The sequence below is a fragment of the Giraffa tippelskirchi genome, chromosome 13, assembly GCF_054371585.1.
Source record: "Giraffa tippelskirchi isolate mGirTip1 chromosome 13, T2T-mGirTip1v1.2.pri, whole genome shotgun sequence".
In the NCBI taxonomy this organism is placed as follows: Eukaryota; Metazoa; Chordata; class Mammalia; order Artiodactyla; family Giraffidae; genus Giraffa; species Giraffa tippelskirchi.
In genome coordinates, this window is record NC_137287.1 from 86891403 (window position 1) to 86910816 (window position 19414).

General features: G+C 49.3%; 1 protein-coding gene across 19 annotated transcripts; it reads right to left on the bottom strand.

Moving 5' to 3' along the window:
* Positions 1 to 709: 709 nt before the first annotated feature.
* Positions 710 to 13494, bottom strand: AKR1E2 (aldo-keto reductase family 1 member E2). Of its 19 annotated transcripts, none has more exons than XR_014074116.1 (11): positions 13281 to 13494; positions 9185 to 9352; positions 8378 to 8494; positions 7474 to 7551; positions 5551 to 5673; positions 4329 to 4399; positions 3879 to 3951; positions 3499 to 3586; positions 2438 to 2520; positions 2291 to 2307; positions 710 to 2161 (listed from the first exon to the last, which is right to left on the bottom strand). XR_014074116.1 is itself a non-coding variant. In XM_081560952.1 (11 exons), exons 1-11 carry the CDS (start codon positions 13317 to 13319, stop codon positions 2097 to 2099), a joined length of 915 nt encoding a protein of 304 aa, XP_081417078.1. In that variant the 5' UTR covers positions 13320 to 13494; the 3' UTR covers positions 1747 to 2096. The 19 variants fall into 19 exon arrangements, 9 of the variants coding, with proteins under 9 accessions (XP_081417079.1, XP_081417080.1, XP_081417085.1 ...); XR_014074112.1 differs by having other exon boundaries at positions 4329 to 4426; XR_014074120.1 differs by having other exon boundaries at positions 1747 to 2161; positions 4329 to 4396.
* Between the last annotated feature and the right edge of the window lie 5920 nt (positions 13495 to 19414).

A 19414-nucleotide genomic window follows, 5' to 3' on the forward strand; every position in this document is an offset into this window, starting at 1 on the left:
AAAAAAAGAAAACATTTACTTTAAAAAGAGCTGCTGAAAACTTGGCACCAGCTCCATATGTTCTCCTCCCTTTTGCATTCCTTTCTAGTCAGAAGAATTCTGATGTGGCTCTAGCTTCGGGCCCTCCCTACTTACTGTGGAATCCAAAAATAAAATTCTGCCCAGAGCACAAGCTGGAGGAAATGGGAATAAAAACAGTCTGGGCCATGAAAACCAGGAGCTGAATGAATACACAGCCTGTTCTATGGAAATGAACTTTGGAAACTGGATGCCAGTCCTGAAATTTGGCACTGCTATCACCAAAACAATGGGCTTCCCTGGTGGCTCAGTTGGTAAAGATTCCACTTGCAATGCAGGAGACCTGGGTTTGATTCCTGGGTCAGGAAGATCCGCTGGAAAAGGGATCAGCTACCTACTCCAGTATTCTTGGGCTTCCCTGGTGGCTCCAACAGTAAAGAATCCGCCTGCAATGCAGGAGACCTGGGTTCAATCACTGGGTTGGGAAGATCCCCTGGAGAAGGGAAAGGCTACCCCCTCCAGTATTCTGGCCTGGAAAATTCCATGGACTGTAGAGTCCATGGGGTCACAAAGAGTCAGACATGACTGAACAACTTTCATTTTCACTTTGTTACCAAAACAAGATTACTGAGCAGGATGGGAGGCAGAATTAAAAAAGAGGGGATGAGACCAGGAGAAAAACAGTCCTATCTGGGAAGTGTTTTTAAATTCAAATTTTAATTTCTTCCCACAACCACAAATGATTAACCATAAATACAACTTTTCTATAGAAACATATTCTAACTTGAGAATTGGGGGGGGAACCCCTGTTTTTTCCTAAAGTTCAATGCTTAAAGGCTCAAATGCTATCAATTAATATGCACATTTTTAATGATTTTAAAATATAATACCAAATTGCTTCCAGGAGCATCTATATAAATTTATAATCCTACCCAAAGTTACTGAAAGTGCTATTTTTTCAAAATACTTCAAGTGTTTTGGAGGTTGATTTTTTTTTTTTTTATTTTGGGTAGAGAAACTGGAAAATCACTGTCAATTCAATTTTTATATCTAATTAATTTGCTCACTGGTTTTTGGACATTCAAATCCTAGCTTCAACCTTCACAACCAGGTAATCTTTGGGAATTATTCAGCTACCTTGTGGCTGTCTTCTTAAGAAGACTCAGCATGTTCTGCAAATTAAATGTCTAGTGGGCTTCCCAGGTGGCTCTAGTGGTAAAGAATCTGCCTACAATGCAGGAGATGCAGGAGACCTGGGTTCGATCCCTGAGTTGGGAAGATCTCCTGGAGGAGGGCATGCAACCCACTCCAGTATTCTTGCCTGGAGAATCCCATGGACAGAGGAGCCTGGCGGGCTCGTCCGTAGGGTCACAAAGAGTCAGACACAACCACACAGCACAACGTGGTAAGTAATCAATAACTGTTGGTTACTGTGCTCCTCCAATATCACCCTTTTAAACTGGGAATTTATCATTTCCTTATTTACAAGAAGTGCATTATGGTTTTATTACTTTTGTTTTGTCTTTTAGACAGGTTGGAAATCATTTTTCCCAGGCTATGGGAAAACTGTCCCCTGTAGCAGCACGTTAGCATCAGTGAGGGATGGTAGGTGGCAGGCTGCTGAGCACACCATTTTGTTGTGTGTTGTGTAAGGATTTTGCTTTAAAACCATCTGGAGGGATTGGCAGGGAACAGAGGATCAGAGACAAAGCAAGAAGGGCCAGGGACTGACAATAACTGAAGCTGCGTGATGGGGGTGGAGGTTCCTTACACTGTAGACATTCCAACATTTCCATAACATGATTTTTTTTTTTAATGTGAAGGCAAATTATTCATGAGTCATCGAATATCCTTGTTTGAGGGTGCAGGCTGCCCAGCGCTCTTGTGAGAATCCAGTGCACTGTGGGCTCCTCAGATTCTAAAACCTGAATGGGTCTCAGTGGAGAGCGATCGCTGCTCTCATGAAGCCTCCAGCTTCAGGCGCAGACCATATTCAGTTCTTGTGACTTCTCAGGGAACCCACCCAAATCAAGCTGTGTCCCCTGCCCTGTCTAGGGCTCCCCTGCATTGGCGAGGATTCATCTGGGCTGAGCAGGGTCCTCAGAACTCTGCTCTGAAGGGATAGTCTTTGTGATTTTCAGTTCTGAAAAAGAGAAAAACAGATCAAAGATAGAAGCAGAGAATGGTTATTATTTTTAAGAAAAATGTTGAAAAAATATACTTAACATATTGTTTAAACTCCTGAGTGTACGGACTCAGTTTTATGATTTACCTCCAAAGTGGCCTGTCCTTAGGTGGAAGAGAATTATGAGAAGGTTAACTTAACCCCAAAAGTGGTAAAGCCCTGTGCAGGGAGCAGTCACGCAATCTGGACCCTGCTCCCCCTCCTTGGGAAGGAGGGTAAAGGAGCCTTATTTACATGGGGAACGTGGACAAACGGAGATTCCTGTCCAGGCCGAGGAGGTCAGTCATATCCTCTTCTGATAATTCAAAATCGAACACCTGGAAACCAGAAGGAAACAGTCACGGGGAACTTCGTCTGGTAGATCTTCAGCTGCCACCTCAGGTGCAAAGCACAGCTGGACCGGTGGGGATCAGACTTCCTCTGGCACTGGACCAAAACCAGGTGGGCTCAGCCTCTGCTGCTTAGGAATCCCTGGGAAGACAGGTATGCCCTGTGTGCGGCCCACAGGGTAAGGAATGATCCAGAATAGAAATTTTCCCAACATGCAAACCAAAACAACAACACAAGATGAAAAAAAGCAAAACAAAACAAAACACCATCACAACAACAAAACCAACAAAACCCCTCAAGAAACACAGACCAAAAACATTTCTTCCACACACCCACTTGGTGAGGGAGAGCCCTGGTCCCTGGAGGCACTGCTGCTCACTGTGTAGTTTTTCTTTCTGGTCCTTCGAAAGCAGTATTCTAAGCTGCTCTCCCCACTTCCTATCCCTAACACACGTGTGGACAATGACCCTTGCCTGCATTAAGAGCCAGTCCACTCAGGGATAGCCAACCCTGAGCCCGCAGCTGAGGAGCTGGGGCCGGGGAAGGGGCAGAGCCTGGCCTAGCCTCTACCTACAGGGCAGAAATCAGAGACTTAGCGGCAACCAAAGTAGAAATCAGAGACTCAGTGGCAACCAAAGTTCTGCCTGGAGAGAGCTAGAGCCCCGACACGTCAGGGCCGGGGCAGCCTGGGTGCAGTGGCTGGCACTGGGGTGAGGGTCAGCCTCGAGAGAACTCTGGCTGCAGCCCTGCCTGCCCACCCCTACCCCCGTTTCATCCGGTCCAGTTCCGACAGCTCCAGGCTGGGAAGGGTCTGTCTCTACTTCAGAGGCCTCACCCAGACACCTCTGCAGTGTTAAAGCCACAGGGGGTGGGGCTGCTGGCTCTAGACATCAGCATACCTCTTCCCCAAGCTAAGAGGTGACCCCAAAGCCTCTGATGCCATGTGATTCAAAAGGAGGAAGCACTTTCCTGGAAGTTCTCGAGAATCCGCCTTGGGTTGACAGATTTGGGAATCACTCTTACGTTTCTCTGGATCTGAAATCGGATCAAAATCTGCAGGGAAAGAAAAGTCCAACATCAGACACAGGGCATTACCGGGGTCAGAGCTCAGCACTTTCCCCGATGGTCATGCTTTGTCGTGTAGTTAAAGTCCAGAAGCCTGCGGCGGAAGCATGTACTGCAAGTGCTTTCATTTTGAGTCATTCAGAAACCCAACTGGGATTCTCTGAGCAGTTCTAGTGGGAGAAGCTCAGAGGACCTGCATGCACCTTAAGGAGATATCACTGTCATGCCGCGTCCCCAGACAACGAGACAGTGGAGCCAGGACATGGCAACCCCCGCCTACCTGGGCTGCGGACTTCCTGTGCTTCTGAGCGATCATCTGAATCGTAGGGTCTTCCATCAGGTGCATCCCCCCACTGGAGAGAAGAGTACAGGGCAGAGGCCATGAGGGCAAATGAACATGCTTCCTTCTTTAGGAAAACCTCACACTTCCTCCAAACACAAAATCTAGACATATTTTTGTCATGATACTTGCACATCATAGTAAACTTAAATGATGCAGAGAAGCTGCCACTCAAATCCTCCCACTCAGACAAACCACTGCTAATGTTTTAGGTGAGGCAACTAGATACACGGCTTTTACATACACTTGGTGGTTTTTCTCAAGAACCAGGCGGCAGTGTTGGAGGCCATGGGGCAGTGGGTCTCCGTGCTTCAGCCCCTCTGACCTCTTAGTTTGGGTACAACCATTCCCTGCTTGGGCCTCAACTCAGGGCCCCTGGAGCATCCCTACCTGGAGCCACCGAGGGGCAGGTAAGCTGTCACAGACACGTTTCTTGATTGGCAGAAACTGATGAGGTTCTTCTGAGTGAGATATGGGTGGCACTCGATCTACAAGATGACAGCTCACCAGGAAAACAGTCCACCCAAAAAGGGGCCCACATTCCTTCCTGGACCCTGTCACTACTGAGGTAGGACCCACTTCCAGTGTCTCCACTGGGAAGTGGAAAAGCCTGGACTGGGGTCCCCGAGACACCAGCCCGCTGGAAAGACCTACATCAGGAGCACTTAAACCTCCCCTGCTCTGCCAGGCCGTCCTCATCACTTAGGTAAAAACCTCAGCCTCCCATCTGCTCTATGCACACAGAGAAGAACAGCAACCCATGGTCACAGGCAGGTATGGGGTCCACAAGGCACAAGGCTGAGTGAAGGACCAGGACACAGACACCACGTGCGGGAGGCAGCATGGTGTCCATACCAAGTGCTAAGGCTCCTCAGTGCTGCTGGAAGTCAGAAGAGCGGCTGCCCTTCCTGAGGGAGGGGGCACTGAAAGGAGCATTGGGAGGCTTCTTGTGGGCCATGGGACTGGTCATGTTGGTTTACTGGTCCGCATGCTGGTCAGAGCCAGGCTCAGCTTATGAGATGGTCTCGAGCTCTGTTCTTACGTGACCACTTTTTTCTATGGATTTAACACTTTAACAAAAAGTTTGAAATGAAGTACTGCAAGAATGCCCTTTCTATTTGCAGTGCCAGCCCATCTAGAGAACACAACACTCCTGCCAGCACTAGTCATTTCTCTGCATTAACCTCTCAGCTGTCTGTGACCTGGGCTGAAGATCATTCATTTGTCCACACCTTTCAGGCTGCAACGTGCCTGGCTGGAGAGCAGGGGGGGTCCCTGTGCTTTCCCGTGAAGCCCACTCACCTTGGAGCATCACCCCCGGTGAAGGGTGGGGGCCGCTGGGACCACTCCATTTTTGAACGCACCTGGTAATGCACCCACAGCTGTGCATGGGAGCCAAGCTCAGCTCAGGCCCTCGCTCCGGGGTACCACCTCACCAGACCAGACTTTCGGGGATCTTCTGCCCCCTCACCCACCGCCTGCCTGACCGCTCCCGGTTCGCGATGCTGACAGCCCCGGGGACGACACCTACACCCCTCGATCCACCCTTTCTTCCATGGCCCCTGCAGCCTGAAAAGCTGATCCACAGCCTCTGAACTGGCCCCACGCTCACCTGGTTGGTCACTGGCTTGAACCTCAGGTTGGGTTTATTCAGAAGTCTCTCGAGCTGCTCGTGGTTGAAGTTTGACACCCCGATGGCTCTCACTAGGCCTGCTGCCACCAGGTTCTCCATGGCCTAGTGGGGAGAAAGAATCATGGGGCGTCTGGGCTAGACTGGCCCCACAGGTGACCCACACAGGGTCCGAATAATGGCCTTGCCTGCTGTTCGATAGTATTTCCCTTGAAGCTTCTTCAGTGCTTCCGTGCTCCAGGTCTGCTCCCTGTTGCACCACTAGCAGCTGGGGGCCGTGGGCACAGCATGGGACCTCACCGAGCCTCAGTTTCCTCACCTACACACTGGGGACCACCCCGTCCAAGTCATGAGGCTGTTTAAATGCTGTGTGAGCAGATGCATACAGAGCTCTTCGCTGAGGGCTGGTGTCGAGCAAACGCAGCAGGACGGGCCACCATTACCCTGAGTACCTGTCGCCTGGTGTCTGCAGGGCGTCCATGGGGGCCTCACCTGCTTGCCCCTCTTCGCCTGGATCACAAGCTGCTTTGGCACCACGACATGTGCTCAGCTCCTGCCCCAGTGCCAGTTAACGTCTTCAGGGACAAGGGCAGAACAGCTCCGCTGTTCACTGACCAGGAGCCGGGCTGCCCTTGGCTTCAAAGGAACGCAGCCTGGTGCCAGGCACGGGTGGCCGTGAGTCTGAGCGGCCACGGCCGGTAACCAAGGTCCCTGTGTCCCTGTGACTCTCTGAAGCAGCAACAGCCGCCCAGACCCTCACTTGGGCCACACAAACAGCCCAGGGTTTGACCCGGATCCTTGAGAACAGGCCACGCAGTGGACAGACGGGCCAGGTGAGCTCAGTTTCACTGATTTGGTTGTTTGATGAAAGGGGAGGAGAGGCTGGCCTGGCCCCGCCCGCCTCCCCATCTGTGCCCCCTCCCCGCTCTGCCCAGATGACCCCGCACCCCACGCCTGCACCCCTCACCCCACACGAAGAGCTCGCACTTCATCTCCCTGAACTCTGCAAATTCCGATGTGAACCTCCCCTTCTGGCTTCCACCCATCCCTGCCCATGTGGGGGTCACAGGCACCTGCTGGCCTGACTGGACACCCTGCAGGCAGGAGCCCTCCTCCCAGGCTGGCCGCCCACTGCCCAGCGCCCCACGCCCACCACCCCGACTGGCATGCTCCCGCCTTGCTTCTGCCTCGGCACTTTTCATCTGGACTCTGGTTTGAAATAAGCTACCCCTTCCTCCACTTCTCCCTGCCTGCCCCGAGACATCCCCTGCCGCCGAAATTATGGTTCCAAAATGGTGACAAAGCACTAAAGGCATCTACAGGATGGCAGCGTGGTCACTGCCGGGACATGGAGAAGTAGGTTTTCGAATTTTCCTTCTTTCTGTATGTTTTACACTTCCTATACTTTCTGTAAAGACCATGTGATCTTTTTTTACTCAAAACATTCTGAATTAGTTATCCCTAAAGTAAGTGCCGGAGAAGGCACTGGCGACCCACTCCAGTACTCTTGCCTGGAAAATCCCATGGACAGAGGAGCCTGGTAGGCTGCAGTCCATGGGGTCGCTAAGAGTCGGACACGACTGAGCGACTTCATTTTCACTTTTCACTTTCATGCATTGGAGAAGGAAATGGCAACCCACTCCAGTGTTCTTGCCTGGAGAATCCCAGGGATGGCAGAGCCTGGTGGGCTGCTGTCTATGGGGTCGCACAGAGTCAGACACGACTGACGCGACTTAGCAGCAGCAGCAGCAGCAGCAAAGTAAGTGCTTCAGATAGATGACCGACCCACACTGAGGTCCTTAGTCAGGTACTCGTCCTCAGTTCGTGCTGCAAATCAGGGGCCTCTGAACGGGCAGCTGCAGGCCTCACGGTTCCCTCCGGAGACAGTTGGAGGGACTGGCTTACCTCCCACGTGTCCAGAAAGTCCGTGTTGCTGGGGATGATCATGCCGTTGTGGTCCACTGGCAAGTCTGCCTCTCCAGACTGTGAGAGCCAGAAGGAAAGGCGCTCACTGGGGGCTCATGGTGACCCCCGGATAGGACAGGGAGAAGGGAGGGAAGAACACTGGACCAGAGGGCAGGAAGCCTGGGCTCCGCTCCAACACACAGCTAACCTTCTCTAGTACTCTGAATGTCACTGCCCACCACTCACCCAACAGGCAAGGAAGACCTGGAATCCTTGCCAGAGGCTAGAAAACTGTTTGGCAATTTCAGGCAAAAAAAGTGGAGTCTTTCATGTCCTAAGGGCCCCATCTCCCTAGTCCACCGGTAGGATCGTCCCTCTTTTCTTAGAATCCCCATCATGGTGAGAGATAGTGAATCAAGAACTAGTACAAGGGTGCTGGGAGGTGCAGGGCAGAGAAAGATGGCTACAATACTGAAGTGGGTTGCCACCTCCTCCTCCAGGGGATCTTCCCGACCCAGGGATGGAACCGACATCTCTTGTGTCTCCTGCACTGGGAGGTGGATTCATTACCACTAGCGTCACCTGGAAAGTGCCAGAGAAGGATGGCAGGAAACTTTAAAAAACCTAAAGCCAGCCCTCAGCACAGCCTCAGGGGTTGGTCTGCAACCCCTCCACCCCACTGGGTATAGCCCCCCGAGGCAGGTCAAAGGAGAGGCCTGTGTATGAAATGAAACGACCGGGCTGAGAGGCAGGACCTGTAGGGCACTAGAGCCTGGGGGCTCTGAGGTCCTCCAGCCTACGCCTCCCCAGAGCTGAGCCCCGAAGGAACCGTGAGCTCGCTGAATGATGACAGGGCGCAGCCAGGAAGGGAGGAGTGGCCTATGGGGGTCTCACTGTCCTGTACCTTGAAGCCCATGGGCCAATGCATGAGGTAGAGGTCTAAGTAGTCCAGCTTCAAGGTCTTTAGACTCTGGGTGCAGGCTACTTTCACCAGGGACTTCTTATGGCAGGTGCACCAGAGCTGCAGGGGGAGGGAGGAAGCACAGACACAATGGCCACAGAGCCCGTGGGAGCTGTGAGCACACACCTGCCCGCTGGCCCAGGATCTGCAAGATGCGTGACGTCCGGGACCCTCTGGCAGTAAATACAACGGGGCAGTGACACGTCCTTCAGGCACCCTGGGATCCTCCATGGCTGCCCTTGTTCAGGCTGTCAGCGTCTCCCGTCTCCTGTACAAACACAGCGGCTACAATCTCCTTGACATCACACCAGCCTTGCTTCTATACAACACAGTTCCCTATGTAACAACTTTCAACTGTGCTCCTTTCTAAGGGGAAAAGAGTGAACTTCTTAGACGACATCCTGACTTCTTCCACAGTCTGGCCCGTCCACTTCCCCAACCTGGCAGCTCTCTGCTGCCTAACAGTTTTCCATCCGGGAACATCAGCCAAGCTTCTTAGAGGGTCCCTGCACCTGTGGTGTCCTGTGCCCCGTGCCTTTGCTTATGTCACACTGTCCCTGACCCCCCTGATCTGCAATGCTTCCAGCCTGTGCACGGAGCTGCACAAGTCCTATCCCGCGGGTTCAAGTACAGATCGAGTCATCAGCTCCTACAAAGGAGACTGGAAAACCTTCCCCATGCCGTTCCCACCGTCTGGTGGCCCAGCCCTGAGTGGTCGGTGGCCCTCTCTCTCTACACGGGAAGTCCTACCTTGCTGACAATAAACAGGTTCTCCCGTCTCACCACGCCCTCCTTGATCTTGGACTGGATTCCCACTCCAACCTCATTCTCGTTGTGGTACACGTACGCGCAGTCCAAGTGCCGGTAGCCCACGTCTATCGCCACTTTTACAGCCTCTGTTACCTCCCCTGGAGCCGCCTGCAAGATGAGAAGTCAGCCACCTGCACTCAGGAGAGACCGACCCCAGCAACCCCTGTTCACTCTAGAACACAGAGTCAACAAGCCATAAAAAGTGAAGTTACTGAGTTGGAACTCATATTCATCCATCCTAAAATTAGGAACGTCAGAGTAAGAAAGGATTTACAGATAATCTAATTTCAAATTCCTTTACTTATTTGGGGAAAATGCTTTAGGTATGTTTGGTGCCTGCAAATGACTGAGCTAGAGGCTGTGCTACTGGAATGAAGGTGGGCGTAAATAAATTTAGGATGAATAATGATGACAGGTGTGATGCAAGGAGGTACAGACTCACCCACTACCCACAAAGGCCATCAGCCCGAGTGTAAAGGCAGACAGGTACGCACAAATGCTCTGTGTGGTGCATTGCCAGAAGCTAAAGGAATGCAATGGATGCTATCAGCAATGTGCAAGTTCAGAAAAGAAACGCTCTCTGTAAAGGGGGCTCCTCAAGCAGGCAAGGGGCCTGGGGCAGGGGAAGAGGCTCACACGACCACTAAACCCCACGTCCACAAGGGATCTCGGCTCATAAGGCGTTTTCTCCCTTGAATGTCACGTTACCTCGTAAGATACATCTGTTATAATGATCTTCATTGAATGAGAACACATTCAGAGTGGATGAGAGCTAATGAACCAAGCATCCACTTCAGAGTTGGGAGGACCACCAAGAAACCAGAAGGAAGAGAAAATGAATATAATAATGAACATCAAATACAAATTGATAGACAAGACCAACAAGGCCTGTGGTTGGTTTTTTGAAAAATCTTAGGAGACCTTTTTTTTTTTCTGCTGTTGTTCTTTTTTTTTTTTAATTTTTGGTTACACAGCGCAGCATATGGGATCTCAGTGCCCCAACCAGGGACTGAGCCAGAGCCCCCAGCAGTAGGAGCATGTAGACCTAACCACTGGACCTCAAGAGGATTCCCTAAAGTAGACAAACTTTGGATAAGACTGAGAAGACCAAGTTTTTTTAAATTACATGAAAGAAAAGGAGTACATACAGATAAAAAAAATACATATCTAAAAACCTAAGAAATTATTATCAATGACTAAAAGCCAACAGTTTGGAAAAGTGAAATGAAATGGAAAAATTCCTAGAAAAACTTCAGAAGAAATAAAGCTCAATTATTCTATAACTATTTTTTTAAATAAAGCAATTAAACACAATAGACAGAGTTTTACAAAATTTTCCAGTTGGAATTCATACCAATTAAAAACAAAGTTCTTCTGACAAAAGGAAAAGAGGAAACACTTTCAACTTATTTTACTCAACCACAATAAATTAAACTAGTGAACCGTGAACTTCCAGATGTTCAAGCTGGTTTTAGAAAAGGCAGAGGAACAAGAGATCAAATTGCCAACATCCGATGGATCATCGAAAAAGCAAGAGAGTTCCAGAAAAACATCTATTTCTGCTTTATTGATTATGCCAAAGCCTTTGACTGCGTGGATCACAAAAAACTGGAAAATCCTGAAAGAGATGGGAATACCAGATCATCTGACCTGTCTCTTGAGAAACCTGTATGCAGGTCAGGAAGCAACAGTTAGAACTGGACATAGAACAACAGACTGGTTCCAAATAGGAAAAGGAGTACGTCAAGGCTGTATATTGTCACCCTGCTTATTTATCTTATATGCAGAGTACATCATGAGAAACGCTGGGCTGGAAGAAACACAAGCTGGAATCAAGATTGCCGGGAGAAATATCAATAACCTCAGATATGCATATGACACTACCCTTATGGCAGAAAGTGAAGAAGAACTAAAGAGCCTCTTAATGAAAGTGAAAGAGGAGAGTGAAAAAGTTGGCTTAAAGCTTAACATTCAGAAAACTAAGATCATGGCATCTGGTCCCATCACTTCATGGGAAATAGATGGGGAAACAGCGTCAGACTTTATTTTTTTGGGCTCCAAAATCACTGCAGATGGTGATGGCAGCCATGAAATTAAAAGATGCTTACTCCTTGGAAGGAAAGTTATGACCAACCTAGATAGCATATTTAAAAACAGAGACATTACTTTGTCAACAAAGGTCCATCTAGTCAAGCTATGGTTTTTCCAGTAGTCATGTATGGATGTGAGAGTTGGATGGTGAAGAAAGCTGAGCGCCGAAGAATTGATTCTTTTGAACTGTGGTGTTGGAGAAGACTCTTGAGAGTCCCTTGGACTGTAAGAAGATCCAACCAGTCCACCCTAAAGGAGATCAGTCCTGGGTGTTCATTGGAAGGACTGATGTTGAAGCTGAAACTCCAATTCTTTGGCCACCTCATGTGAAGAGCTGACTCATTGGAAAAGACCCTAATGCTGGGAAGGATTAGGGGCAGGAGGAGAAGTGGACGACAGAGAATGAGATGGCTGGATGGCATCACCGACTCGATGGACATGGGTTTGGGTAGACTCTGGGAGTTGGTGATGGACAGGGAGGCCTGGCATGCTATGATTCACGGGGTCGCAAAGAGTCAGACACAAGTGAGCGACTGAACTGAACTGAACTGAATACATCCCTGGCCTCTACCAGTTGGTAAGTGGATAGAAGAAATAATTTAAATAATATTTTGATGAGTAAGGGTGATCATTCTAATTCCTGTGTGTGCTCATTGGTGTCTGACTCTTTTGTGACCCCATGAACCGTAACCTGCTAGTCTTCTCTGTTCATGGGATACTCCAGGCAAGAATACTGGAATGGGTTGCCATTTCCTATTCCAGGTGATCTTCCTGACCCGAGGATAGAAACGAAACCCTGTCTCGTGTCTCCTGCATTGGCAGGCAGATTCTTTACCACTAGCACCAGCAACTGATAACTTTCTATGTGAATTCTTAAACAAATCTCTTTTTATTAAAGACTGTTTTAAAAAGAAAGCAAATTTGAAAGGCTTTATAATTAGTGCTGTCTAAACCATTGACAGGGATTAGAAAAAAACAGAGTAGAGGAAGGTCCAAAGTACTTCCACTAAAGATTGAAGGCAGGAAGAGAAGGGGACGACAGAGAATGAGATGGTTTGATGGCATCACCAACTCGATGGACATGAGTTTGAGCAAACTCCAGGAGTTGATGATGGACAGGGAAGCCTGGAGGGCTGCAGTCCATGGGGTCACAAAGAGTTGGACATGACTGAGCTACTGAACTGAAGTTCCACCATCAGGTTTTTACATTGGGAAGAAAAAGTTTGAAAGTTTCTTTTTAAAACCAAGTTGGCAATGACAGCATGTTCCTGTCTCTTTGGCACAGACACTTGCCCATCTTCCTGTTGGCTGCTGCTCTGAACTGTCAGGTGACAGTTTCCTCCTCTTATCCAAGCCTGACAATCTTTTCTTCTGGGCTTTCTCAGACGTTTTTTTTCCCTCTGAACAATTATAATGGGGCGGGGGATGCGGGGCTTCTCTGGTGGCTCAGTGGCAAAAAAAAAATCCGCCTGCCAATGCAGGAGACACAGGCTTGACCCCAGATAGGGAAAGATCCCATATGCCTCGGGGCAACTAAGCCTGTGTGCCACAACTAGGGAGCCTGTGCGCTAGAGCCCGGGGAGCTGCAACTGCTGAAGACCACGCACCCTAGAGCTCTGGCTCCCCAACAAGAGAAGCCACCGCAATGAGAAGCCCAGCTAGAGCAACTAGAGAAAGCTCGAGCAGCAAGGAAGACCCAGTGTAGCCAAAAATAAATAAATAAACAAAAAATTAATAAATAGTGATTGGGAAGGACAACCCCCATTTCTAGAAAACCTAATGATTAAACACTCCATTTCCAAAAGCCAGAGGCGGGCCCCGGGCAGGTGCCAGCGACCAGCTGGACCTGCGGAGGCTATGGCAGGTGCCCCCAGGGAGGTGGCTCTCCACGCAGGGGCGTGTCGAAGGAAGGAGCCACCCCTCCTCGATCAAGAGGCCGCCTCACCTTCCAGGTGCCCAGGCCCAGGACAGGTATCGCCTCCATGGCTCGGAGCGCGTCCCTGCCTGCCCGCGCGGCTCCCCAGGGCCGCTACCCGAGTGGAGGCCGGACTGGCTGCCCGCAGCAGCAGAGGCCACCCGGGTTGGCTGGCGGCGCAGAAGCAGCGGAGAAGCCAAAGCTCGCTCGGCCGTGGACACGCCCAACTGTCGGGGCCTAGGGTGGGGCTTCGGGAACGGACGCGCGCCTGCGCAGGGCGAGACAGCCCAAGAGGGACCTGGTCTCCTAGCAATGCCTCCCCCCATCCCGGCAGCTCTCAGCAGCCGGATCTCGGCAGGGATCGCGAGGTTCACAGGGGCGGCTGGGCTGGGCCACCCCCAGGGCAGCGGGGAGAGGCTTAGTGTCCCCCTCTCTGAGCGCCTGGGAGGAGGTTAGGCCCCCAAGACGCTTCCCTTGGCGTGGGGGTGGGAGGAGCGGTTTCAGGGTGCCAGAAGGAAGTTCTTTTTCCTCCTCTACAAGTTGCTGTGCTTGGGCGGGACCCTGAGGGTCTACGGTACCATACAAGAGTTGGTGGCCTTAGCTCCCCTTTGGTGACCCGGTACTCCGAGTCCTGGGAATGTTTTCTAACTCCCGGAGTCCGCGGGAGCAGAGCGCAGCCTGGGGACCCGGGGAGTCCGGGAAACGGTGGGCACGGGGCTGCATCTCCCGGGACCGGAGATGAGACCCTCCCTGCAGAGCCTCCAGTCCGCAGGTGGGAGTGGGCGGAGCTATTGCGGGAGTCCCGGCCTGCGGTGCCCCTCCTCTTGCTCCCGCACCCAAGACGGACTCCTCTCCAAGGCTGGGCTCGGGGGCCACCTCTTGGGCGTGGCCTCTGAGGTCAGTCACAAGCAAGCTTCGTCGTGACGTCTTAGTTTGGCTGGACTTGGTCACTTAGAGTTGAGTGACCCTGAGCATCCATGCCGTGGCTCATCAATAAATTCAGGTGATCTATCAGGGAGAGCTCCCTGATTAACAGTAGTTAATCCTAACACTCGGGCCTCACTGTGGGGCTGCCTGCTCTCAGGGCTCCCTCCAGCCCCTTAAACCAGCCAGGGGAGGGCCAGGGCCAGGCTGGACCTGGTGTGCGTCCCCGGTCCCGCCAGAGAAGATGGGAGAGGCTGGAGGAGAGATGGAGGGGGAAGGAGCAGCCTGACCTTCCCCTGCCCAGGCCCGTGTCTACACCACCTCCAGGCCTCCTAACCTAGCGGTGCAGGGAGCTGGCTGCTGGTGGTGGGGGGAGGGGTAGAGTGGGACCAGGACAGCAGGATATGTGGGAGGTTATTCTGTGACTTCATGTCCCCAGGTCTTCAGCCAGGCTGATTGGTGTGGGGTAGTCCGTGGGTCCCTGGGATTGTGGGGTCGCAGCATGGTGCCGTGCGGTAACTGCCGGGATGAGAGCCGTTAGTACACTGGACACGGGTTCACCCAGGCGGGATCTCTTTCGCGCGCTGCTGGATGCTTGCATGTGCACTGGACAAGTTAGGAGACAAGGCTGCCCCACCACCCCTTGCTGAGTCCGCATGTGGGAGGGAGGCCCTTTGTCCTGGAGCTCATCCTGATGCATCTACCCACGGACTTGGGGGCCAGGAGCCTGGGCCGTGCCCACACCGAGTGGGGCTCATGCAGTTGAGTGACCATCCCCTCCTGAGACAATCTGGGAAGTGAGACCAAAATTAGAGCCAGAGAGGTGGGCGGAGTCCAGAGAAGGGAGAGTTCAATACCCCGAGGTCAAGGCCAAAACCTCCCTTTTGGTGTGCTTTGGGAATGAGAACCCCTAAGCCCCTGTGCGCCCCTCCCACGTGCGGCCCTTTCCTCTGGGCATCCCCACGTGGTGTGCACGTGACTTCTAGTCTCCTCCTTATCCATCTATATGCGTGGTGTACAGAGACCATTTTTGCAGTATATGAGAAACTTGGCAGTGTTACCTGTGCAATGGAGCAATGAGATAGATGATAACGTTATTAAAAACTGGATGTTGTGAGATTATTCTTACAATAATACGTTTTAAATTTTCAAAAATAATTTATACTTTGAAGCAATGTGAGAGAAAGGATTTTTCATATTTATTTCAACAGGTCAAAACCGGAGGGTTAATTTTTTAATAGACAGCATTTCAGAAGGAATTACTGCTTATTATCTGTAGATGCATAGAAAACCCACAAATTGTAAATCAAGTAGATTCTATTTATAATGTGCTTCACCTGAGCTTGGGAAATATTTTCTGACTCTGCAGAGATGGGTTTATTTAGGAAATACAATTGAGGTAAAACAACTGCATGATAAAAAATTGTTACCTATTTAGTTGAAAATACTCCTAAAACAGACTTCATTCTTGAGCTCTATGTAAACTTCGTTTGAGTCTTCTGCCCTCTAGTGGTCATTTCTCAAAATGCAGACAAAGCTGTATGCGGTGAACTCTGAAATGAACACAACCCATGAGTCTGAGCATGCTCTGGGAGTTGGTGATGAACATGGAAGCCTGGCATGCTGCAGTCCATGGGGCCTCAAAGAGTCAGACACGACCGAGCGACTAAACTGAAGTGCAGGAATCAAGTTCCAAATTTTAAGACATTTGAGGAAGCTGAGAAGTTTTCTAACTTGGTTTCCTCATTTTCACAACATAATCCCCATGTCTCTATTATATACTCCCTTGAGCTTACTGACAGAAAATTGAATTTGGACATCTCTTGACCATTTGACTTAATTTTCTGTAAAACTGGTACATATCTAGTATAGTCTTATCACTATTGCATAAAGGTTGTTTTGAAAATAAATACTTTAAAATGTACTACAGTTTCCTATTATTAGGTAAGTCCATTACATGCTGTTATCTTTTATTCCTCATTACTACCCCATACACCTTGTGAAGTGCACACTATTATTATTCCAATTTTATGAGAAAATAAAGTGATACTGAGCGGGGGCTAATAAGACTTGGGAAGTGACACACACTGGGCCTGAAAGATTGAGTTTTGTGCCATGATTTTCATTCTTCTAACAATTCATAATTAATTTTGAGTTAATTTTTAAATTATCAATATTTAACCATAAGTGTTACCCTCCAGCTGAACTATTTAAAATCCTAAAAGATGATGCTATTAAAGCGCTGCACTCAGTATGTCAGCAAATTTAGAAAACTCAGCAATGGCCACAAGATTGGAAAAGGTCAGTTTTCATTCCAATCCCAAGGGAAGGCAATGTCAAAGAATGTACAAACTAGCATACAATTGTGCTCATTTCACCTGCTAGCAATGTACTACTCAAAATCCTTCAAGCTAGGCTTCAGAAGCACATGAAGATATTAAGAAGAGGTGGCAAGAATACACAGAAGAACTATACAAAAAAGATCTTCATGACCCAGATAATCACGAATGGTATGATCACTCACCTAGAGCCAGACATCCTGGAATGCAAAGTCAAGTGGGCCTTAGGAAGCATCACCAGGGACAAAGCTAGTGGAGGTGATGGAATTCCAGTTGAGCTATTTCAAATGCTAAAAGATGATGCTGCGGAAGTGCTGCACTCAATATGCCAGCAACTTTTGAAAACTCAGCAGTGGCCACAGAACTGGAAAATTCCAATCCCAAAGGCAATGCCAAAGAATGTTCAAACTACCACACAATTGCACTCATCTCACACGATAGTAAAGTAATGCTCAAAATTCTCCAAGCCAGGCTTCCAACAATACGTGAACCACGAACTTCCAGATGTTCAAGCTGGTTTTAGAAAACGCAGAGGAACCAGAGATCAAATTGCCAATATCTGTTGGATCATCAAAAAAGCAAGACAGTTCCAGAAAAACATTTATTTCTGCTTTATTGACAATGCCAAAGCCTTTGACTGTGTGGATCACGCTAAACTGTGGAAAATTCTGAAAGAGATGGGAATACCAGTGAAGGAAAGATACCTGGCTCAAAATAGCCTGGAGTTAAAACTCCCCTCCAGGTCTTCCCCACCCTTCTATGCAAAACAAAGAATTCTAACCCGTAGAAAAAAAAATGGACATTAAGGTTGATTTACCCCCAACTCCAAGCTGGTCCCAGCCTCTGGCCAACCTCCAGAATTCCTTGCCCCAGCCATTTAAGAGAACTACTCCAAACAACCTTGGAGACAGGCCCCCTTAAGACAGTAGATTTCCATATATATGCCTATATATATTTTTCTTGGGTTAATGCAGCAGCTCACTAATCTGACTGCTACCCCTTCTTGCCTCATTAAAGGTGATCTGTTCCTGTAAAGTGAAGTTTTGTTCTTTTTCCGAACCTCACCTTCTCTAACTCCCTTACCCTACATTTTTTGGTGCCGAAACCCAGGGGGTTGAGGTTCCTTCTCGTTCTCCACGGCCAGCTCTTCGAGCATGGAAGCCTGCTGAGCTCACTTTCTCGCCTGGACTTTCAAGACCTCGAGAGGATGTCCTGTGCCTTCGTGAGTGGTATAAGTCCTGTGTAAGGACTTTACTGGTTTTCCACGTAACCTGAGGAATATTGGTCTCTCTCTTCCTCTTTTCTCTACACTTTCTTTTCCACGAGACTGACCAACCCCAGGACAGAGGCCTTTTGCCATTAGACCTCCCTCCATCCACTACAAATTCTCACCTGACCCGGTAGCCCAAGTAAGCTCGGATGGTACTCTAGGGTGCCATAGACTATCATCCTTATTGGGTTCCTGGGGAACTCTCCAGCCAAAAGACCCTCTGGGGAGGTACTTGGGGGATGCTCCCTCCCTCCTTCAGAGTCTCTCTCTGTTTTTGCCCAGTCAAAAGATTAGGTGACAACCTTTTCTCTCGACCGGACAGTCGCTAGCCATTTGCTATGGAATCAAGGCAATCCATCCCATGGGACTCTCCCTTGGCCTGCATAAAACGAAACCTCAAACCTCTACTCTTGACCGATCTCAAGGTTCATAAATTCGAGTCACTTTGCACTCAAATTTGGCCTCAATACAAACTGGATGACCAAAACCGCTGGCCTGAGTTTGGGACTTTCAATTTCAATATTTTATCAGATCTCACAAACTTCCTCAAACGGAATGGCAAATGGTCGGAGGTCCCCTATATTCAAGTCGTCTGGGACCTTAGAAGCAGTCCTTCTCTCTGCAAGGACTGTTCTACCTATCAAATCCTCCTCTGCTCTCTCTCCCCTTCCATTACGAAATAATCCAAATCTAAAGCCCCTAAAAGGCCCCCTAAGCCCTCAGCCCCTGATTTTGACCTGGAAGATGAGCCTCTTCCCTAACGCCCTGGAGAAAAAGCTTCCAGAGACTAGACCCCATCCTCTAGCCCATCCTCCTTCAAAACAGGAAGCGATGACTCCGAAATCCAAAAAGAGATTTCCACCCCTCCTCCATCGGCCAGGACCCGAAGGAACCACGTTTCCTCTGAGAAAGGTAGCAGGACCGGAGGGCCCTACACAGGTTCATGTGCCTTTCTCAATTTCTGATATGAGCCAAATTGAAGAAAAATTGGGATCTTTTTCAGAAAATCCTACTAGGTATAGAAAAGAATGCCTCTGCCTTACACAAGCATATCATTTAACCTGGAATGATCTTTATTACATCCTAAATGCCATATTAACCCCTGATGAAAACGAATGGATATGGCAGGCAGCCTGGACTCATGCTGATCAGCTCCATAACCAAGATAGGACTAATCCAGTGGCTGATGATGCAGTCCCTTTAACTGAGCCACAGTGGACATATCAAGGTGATGCCAGCATCCGGTACCTACACCATCCTTCTGTTTACTAGAAGGAATGCTAAAAAGCTCTCACATTCATGTTAACTACGATAAGATTAGGGAAGTGACTCAAGAAAAAGATGAAAATCCTGTCCTTTTTCTTTCACGGCTTACTCAGGCAGTCCCAAGATACACTAATCTAGATATTTCCACCCCTGCCAGACTTCTGTACCTACACATCCAGTTCATAGGCCAGTCAGCTCCCGATATTCACCGAAAACTACGCCAATTAGAGAAGGGCCCCAAAACCCCTCAGAGAGATCTCCTAGAAATAGCCTTTAAAGTTTTCAACAATAGGGAAGAAGAAGCGAAAAAAGAAAAAGAAAAGGAAAGAAAGGTCAAATATGCTTTATTCGCTGCAGCTATCCAA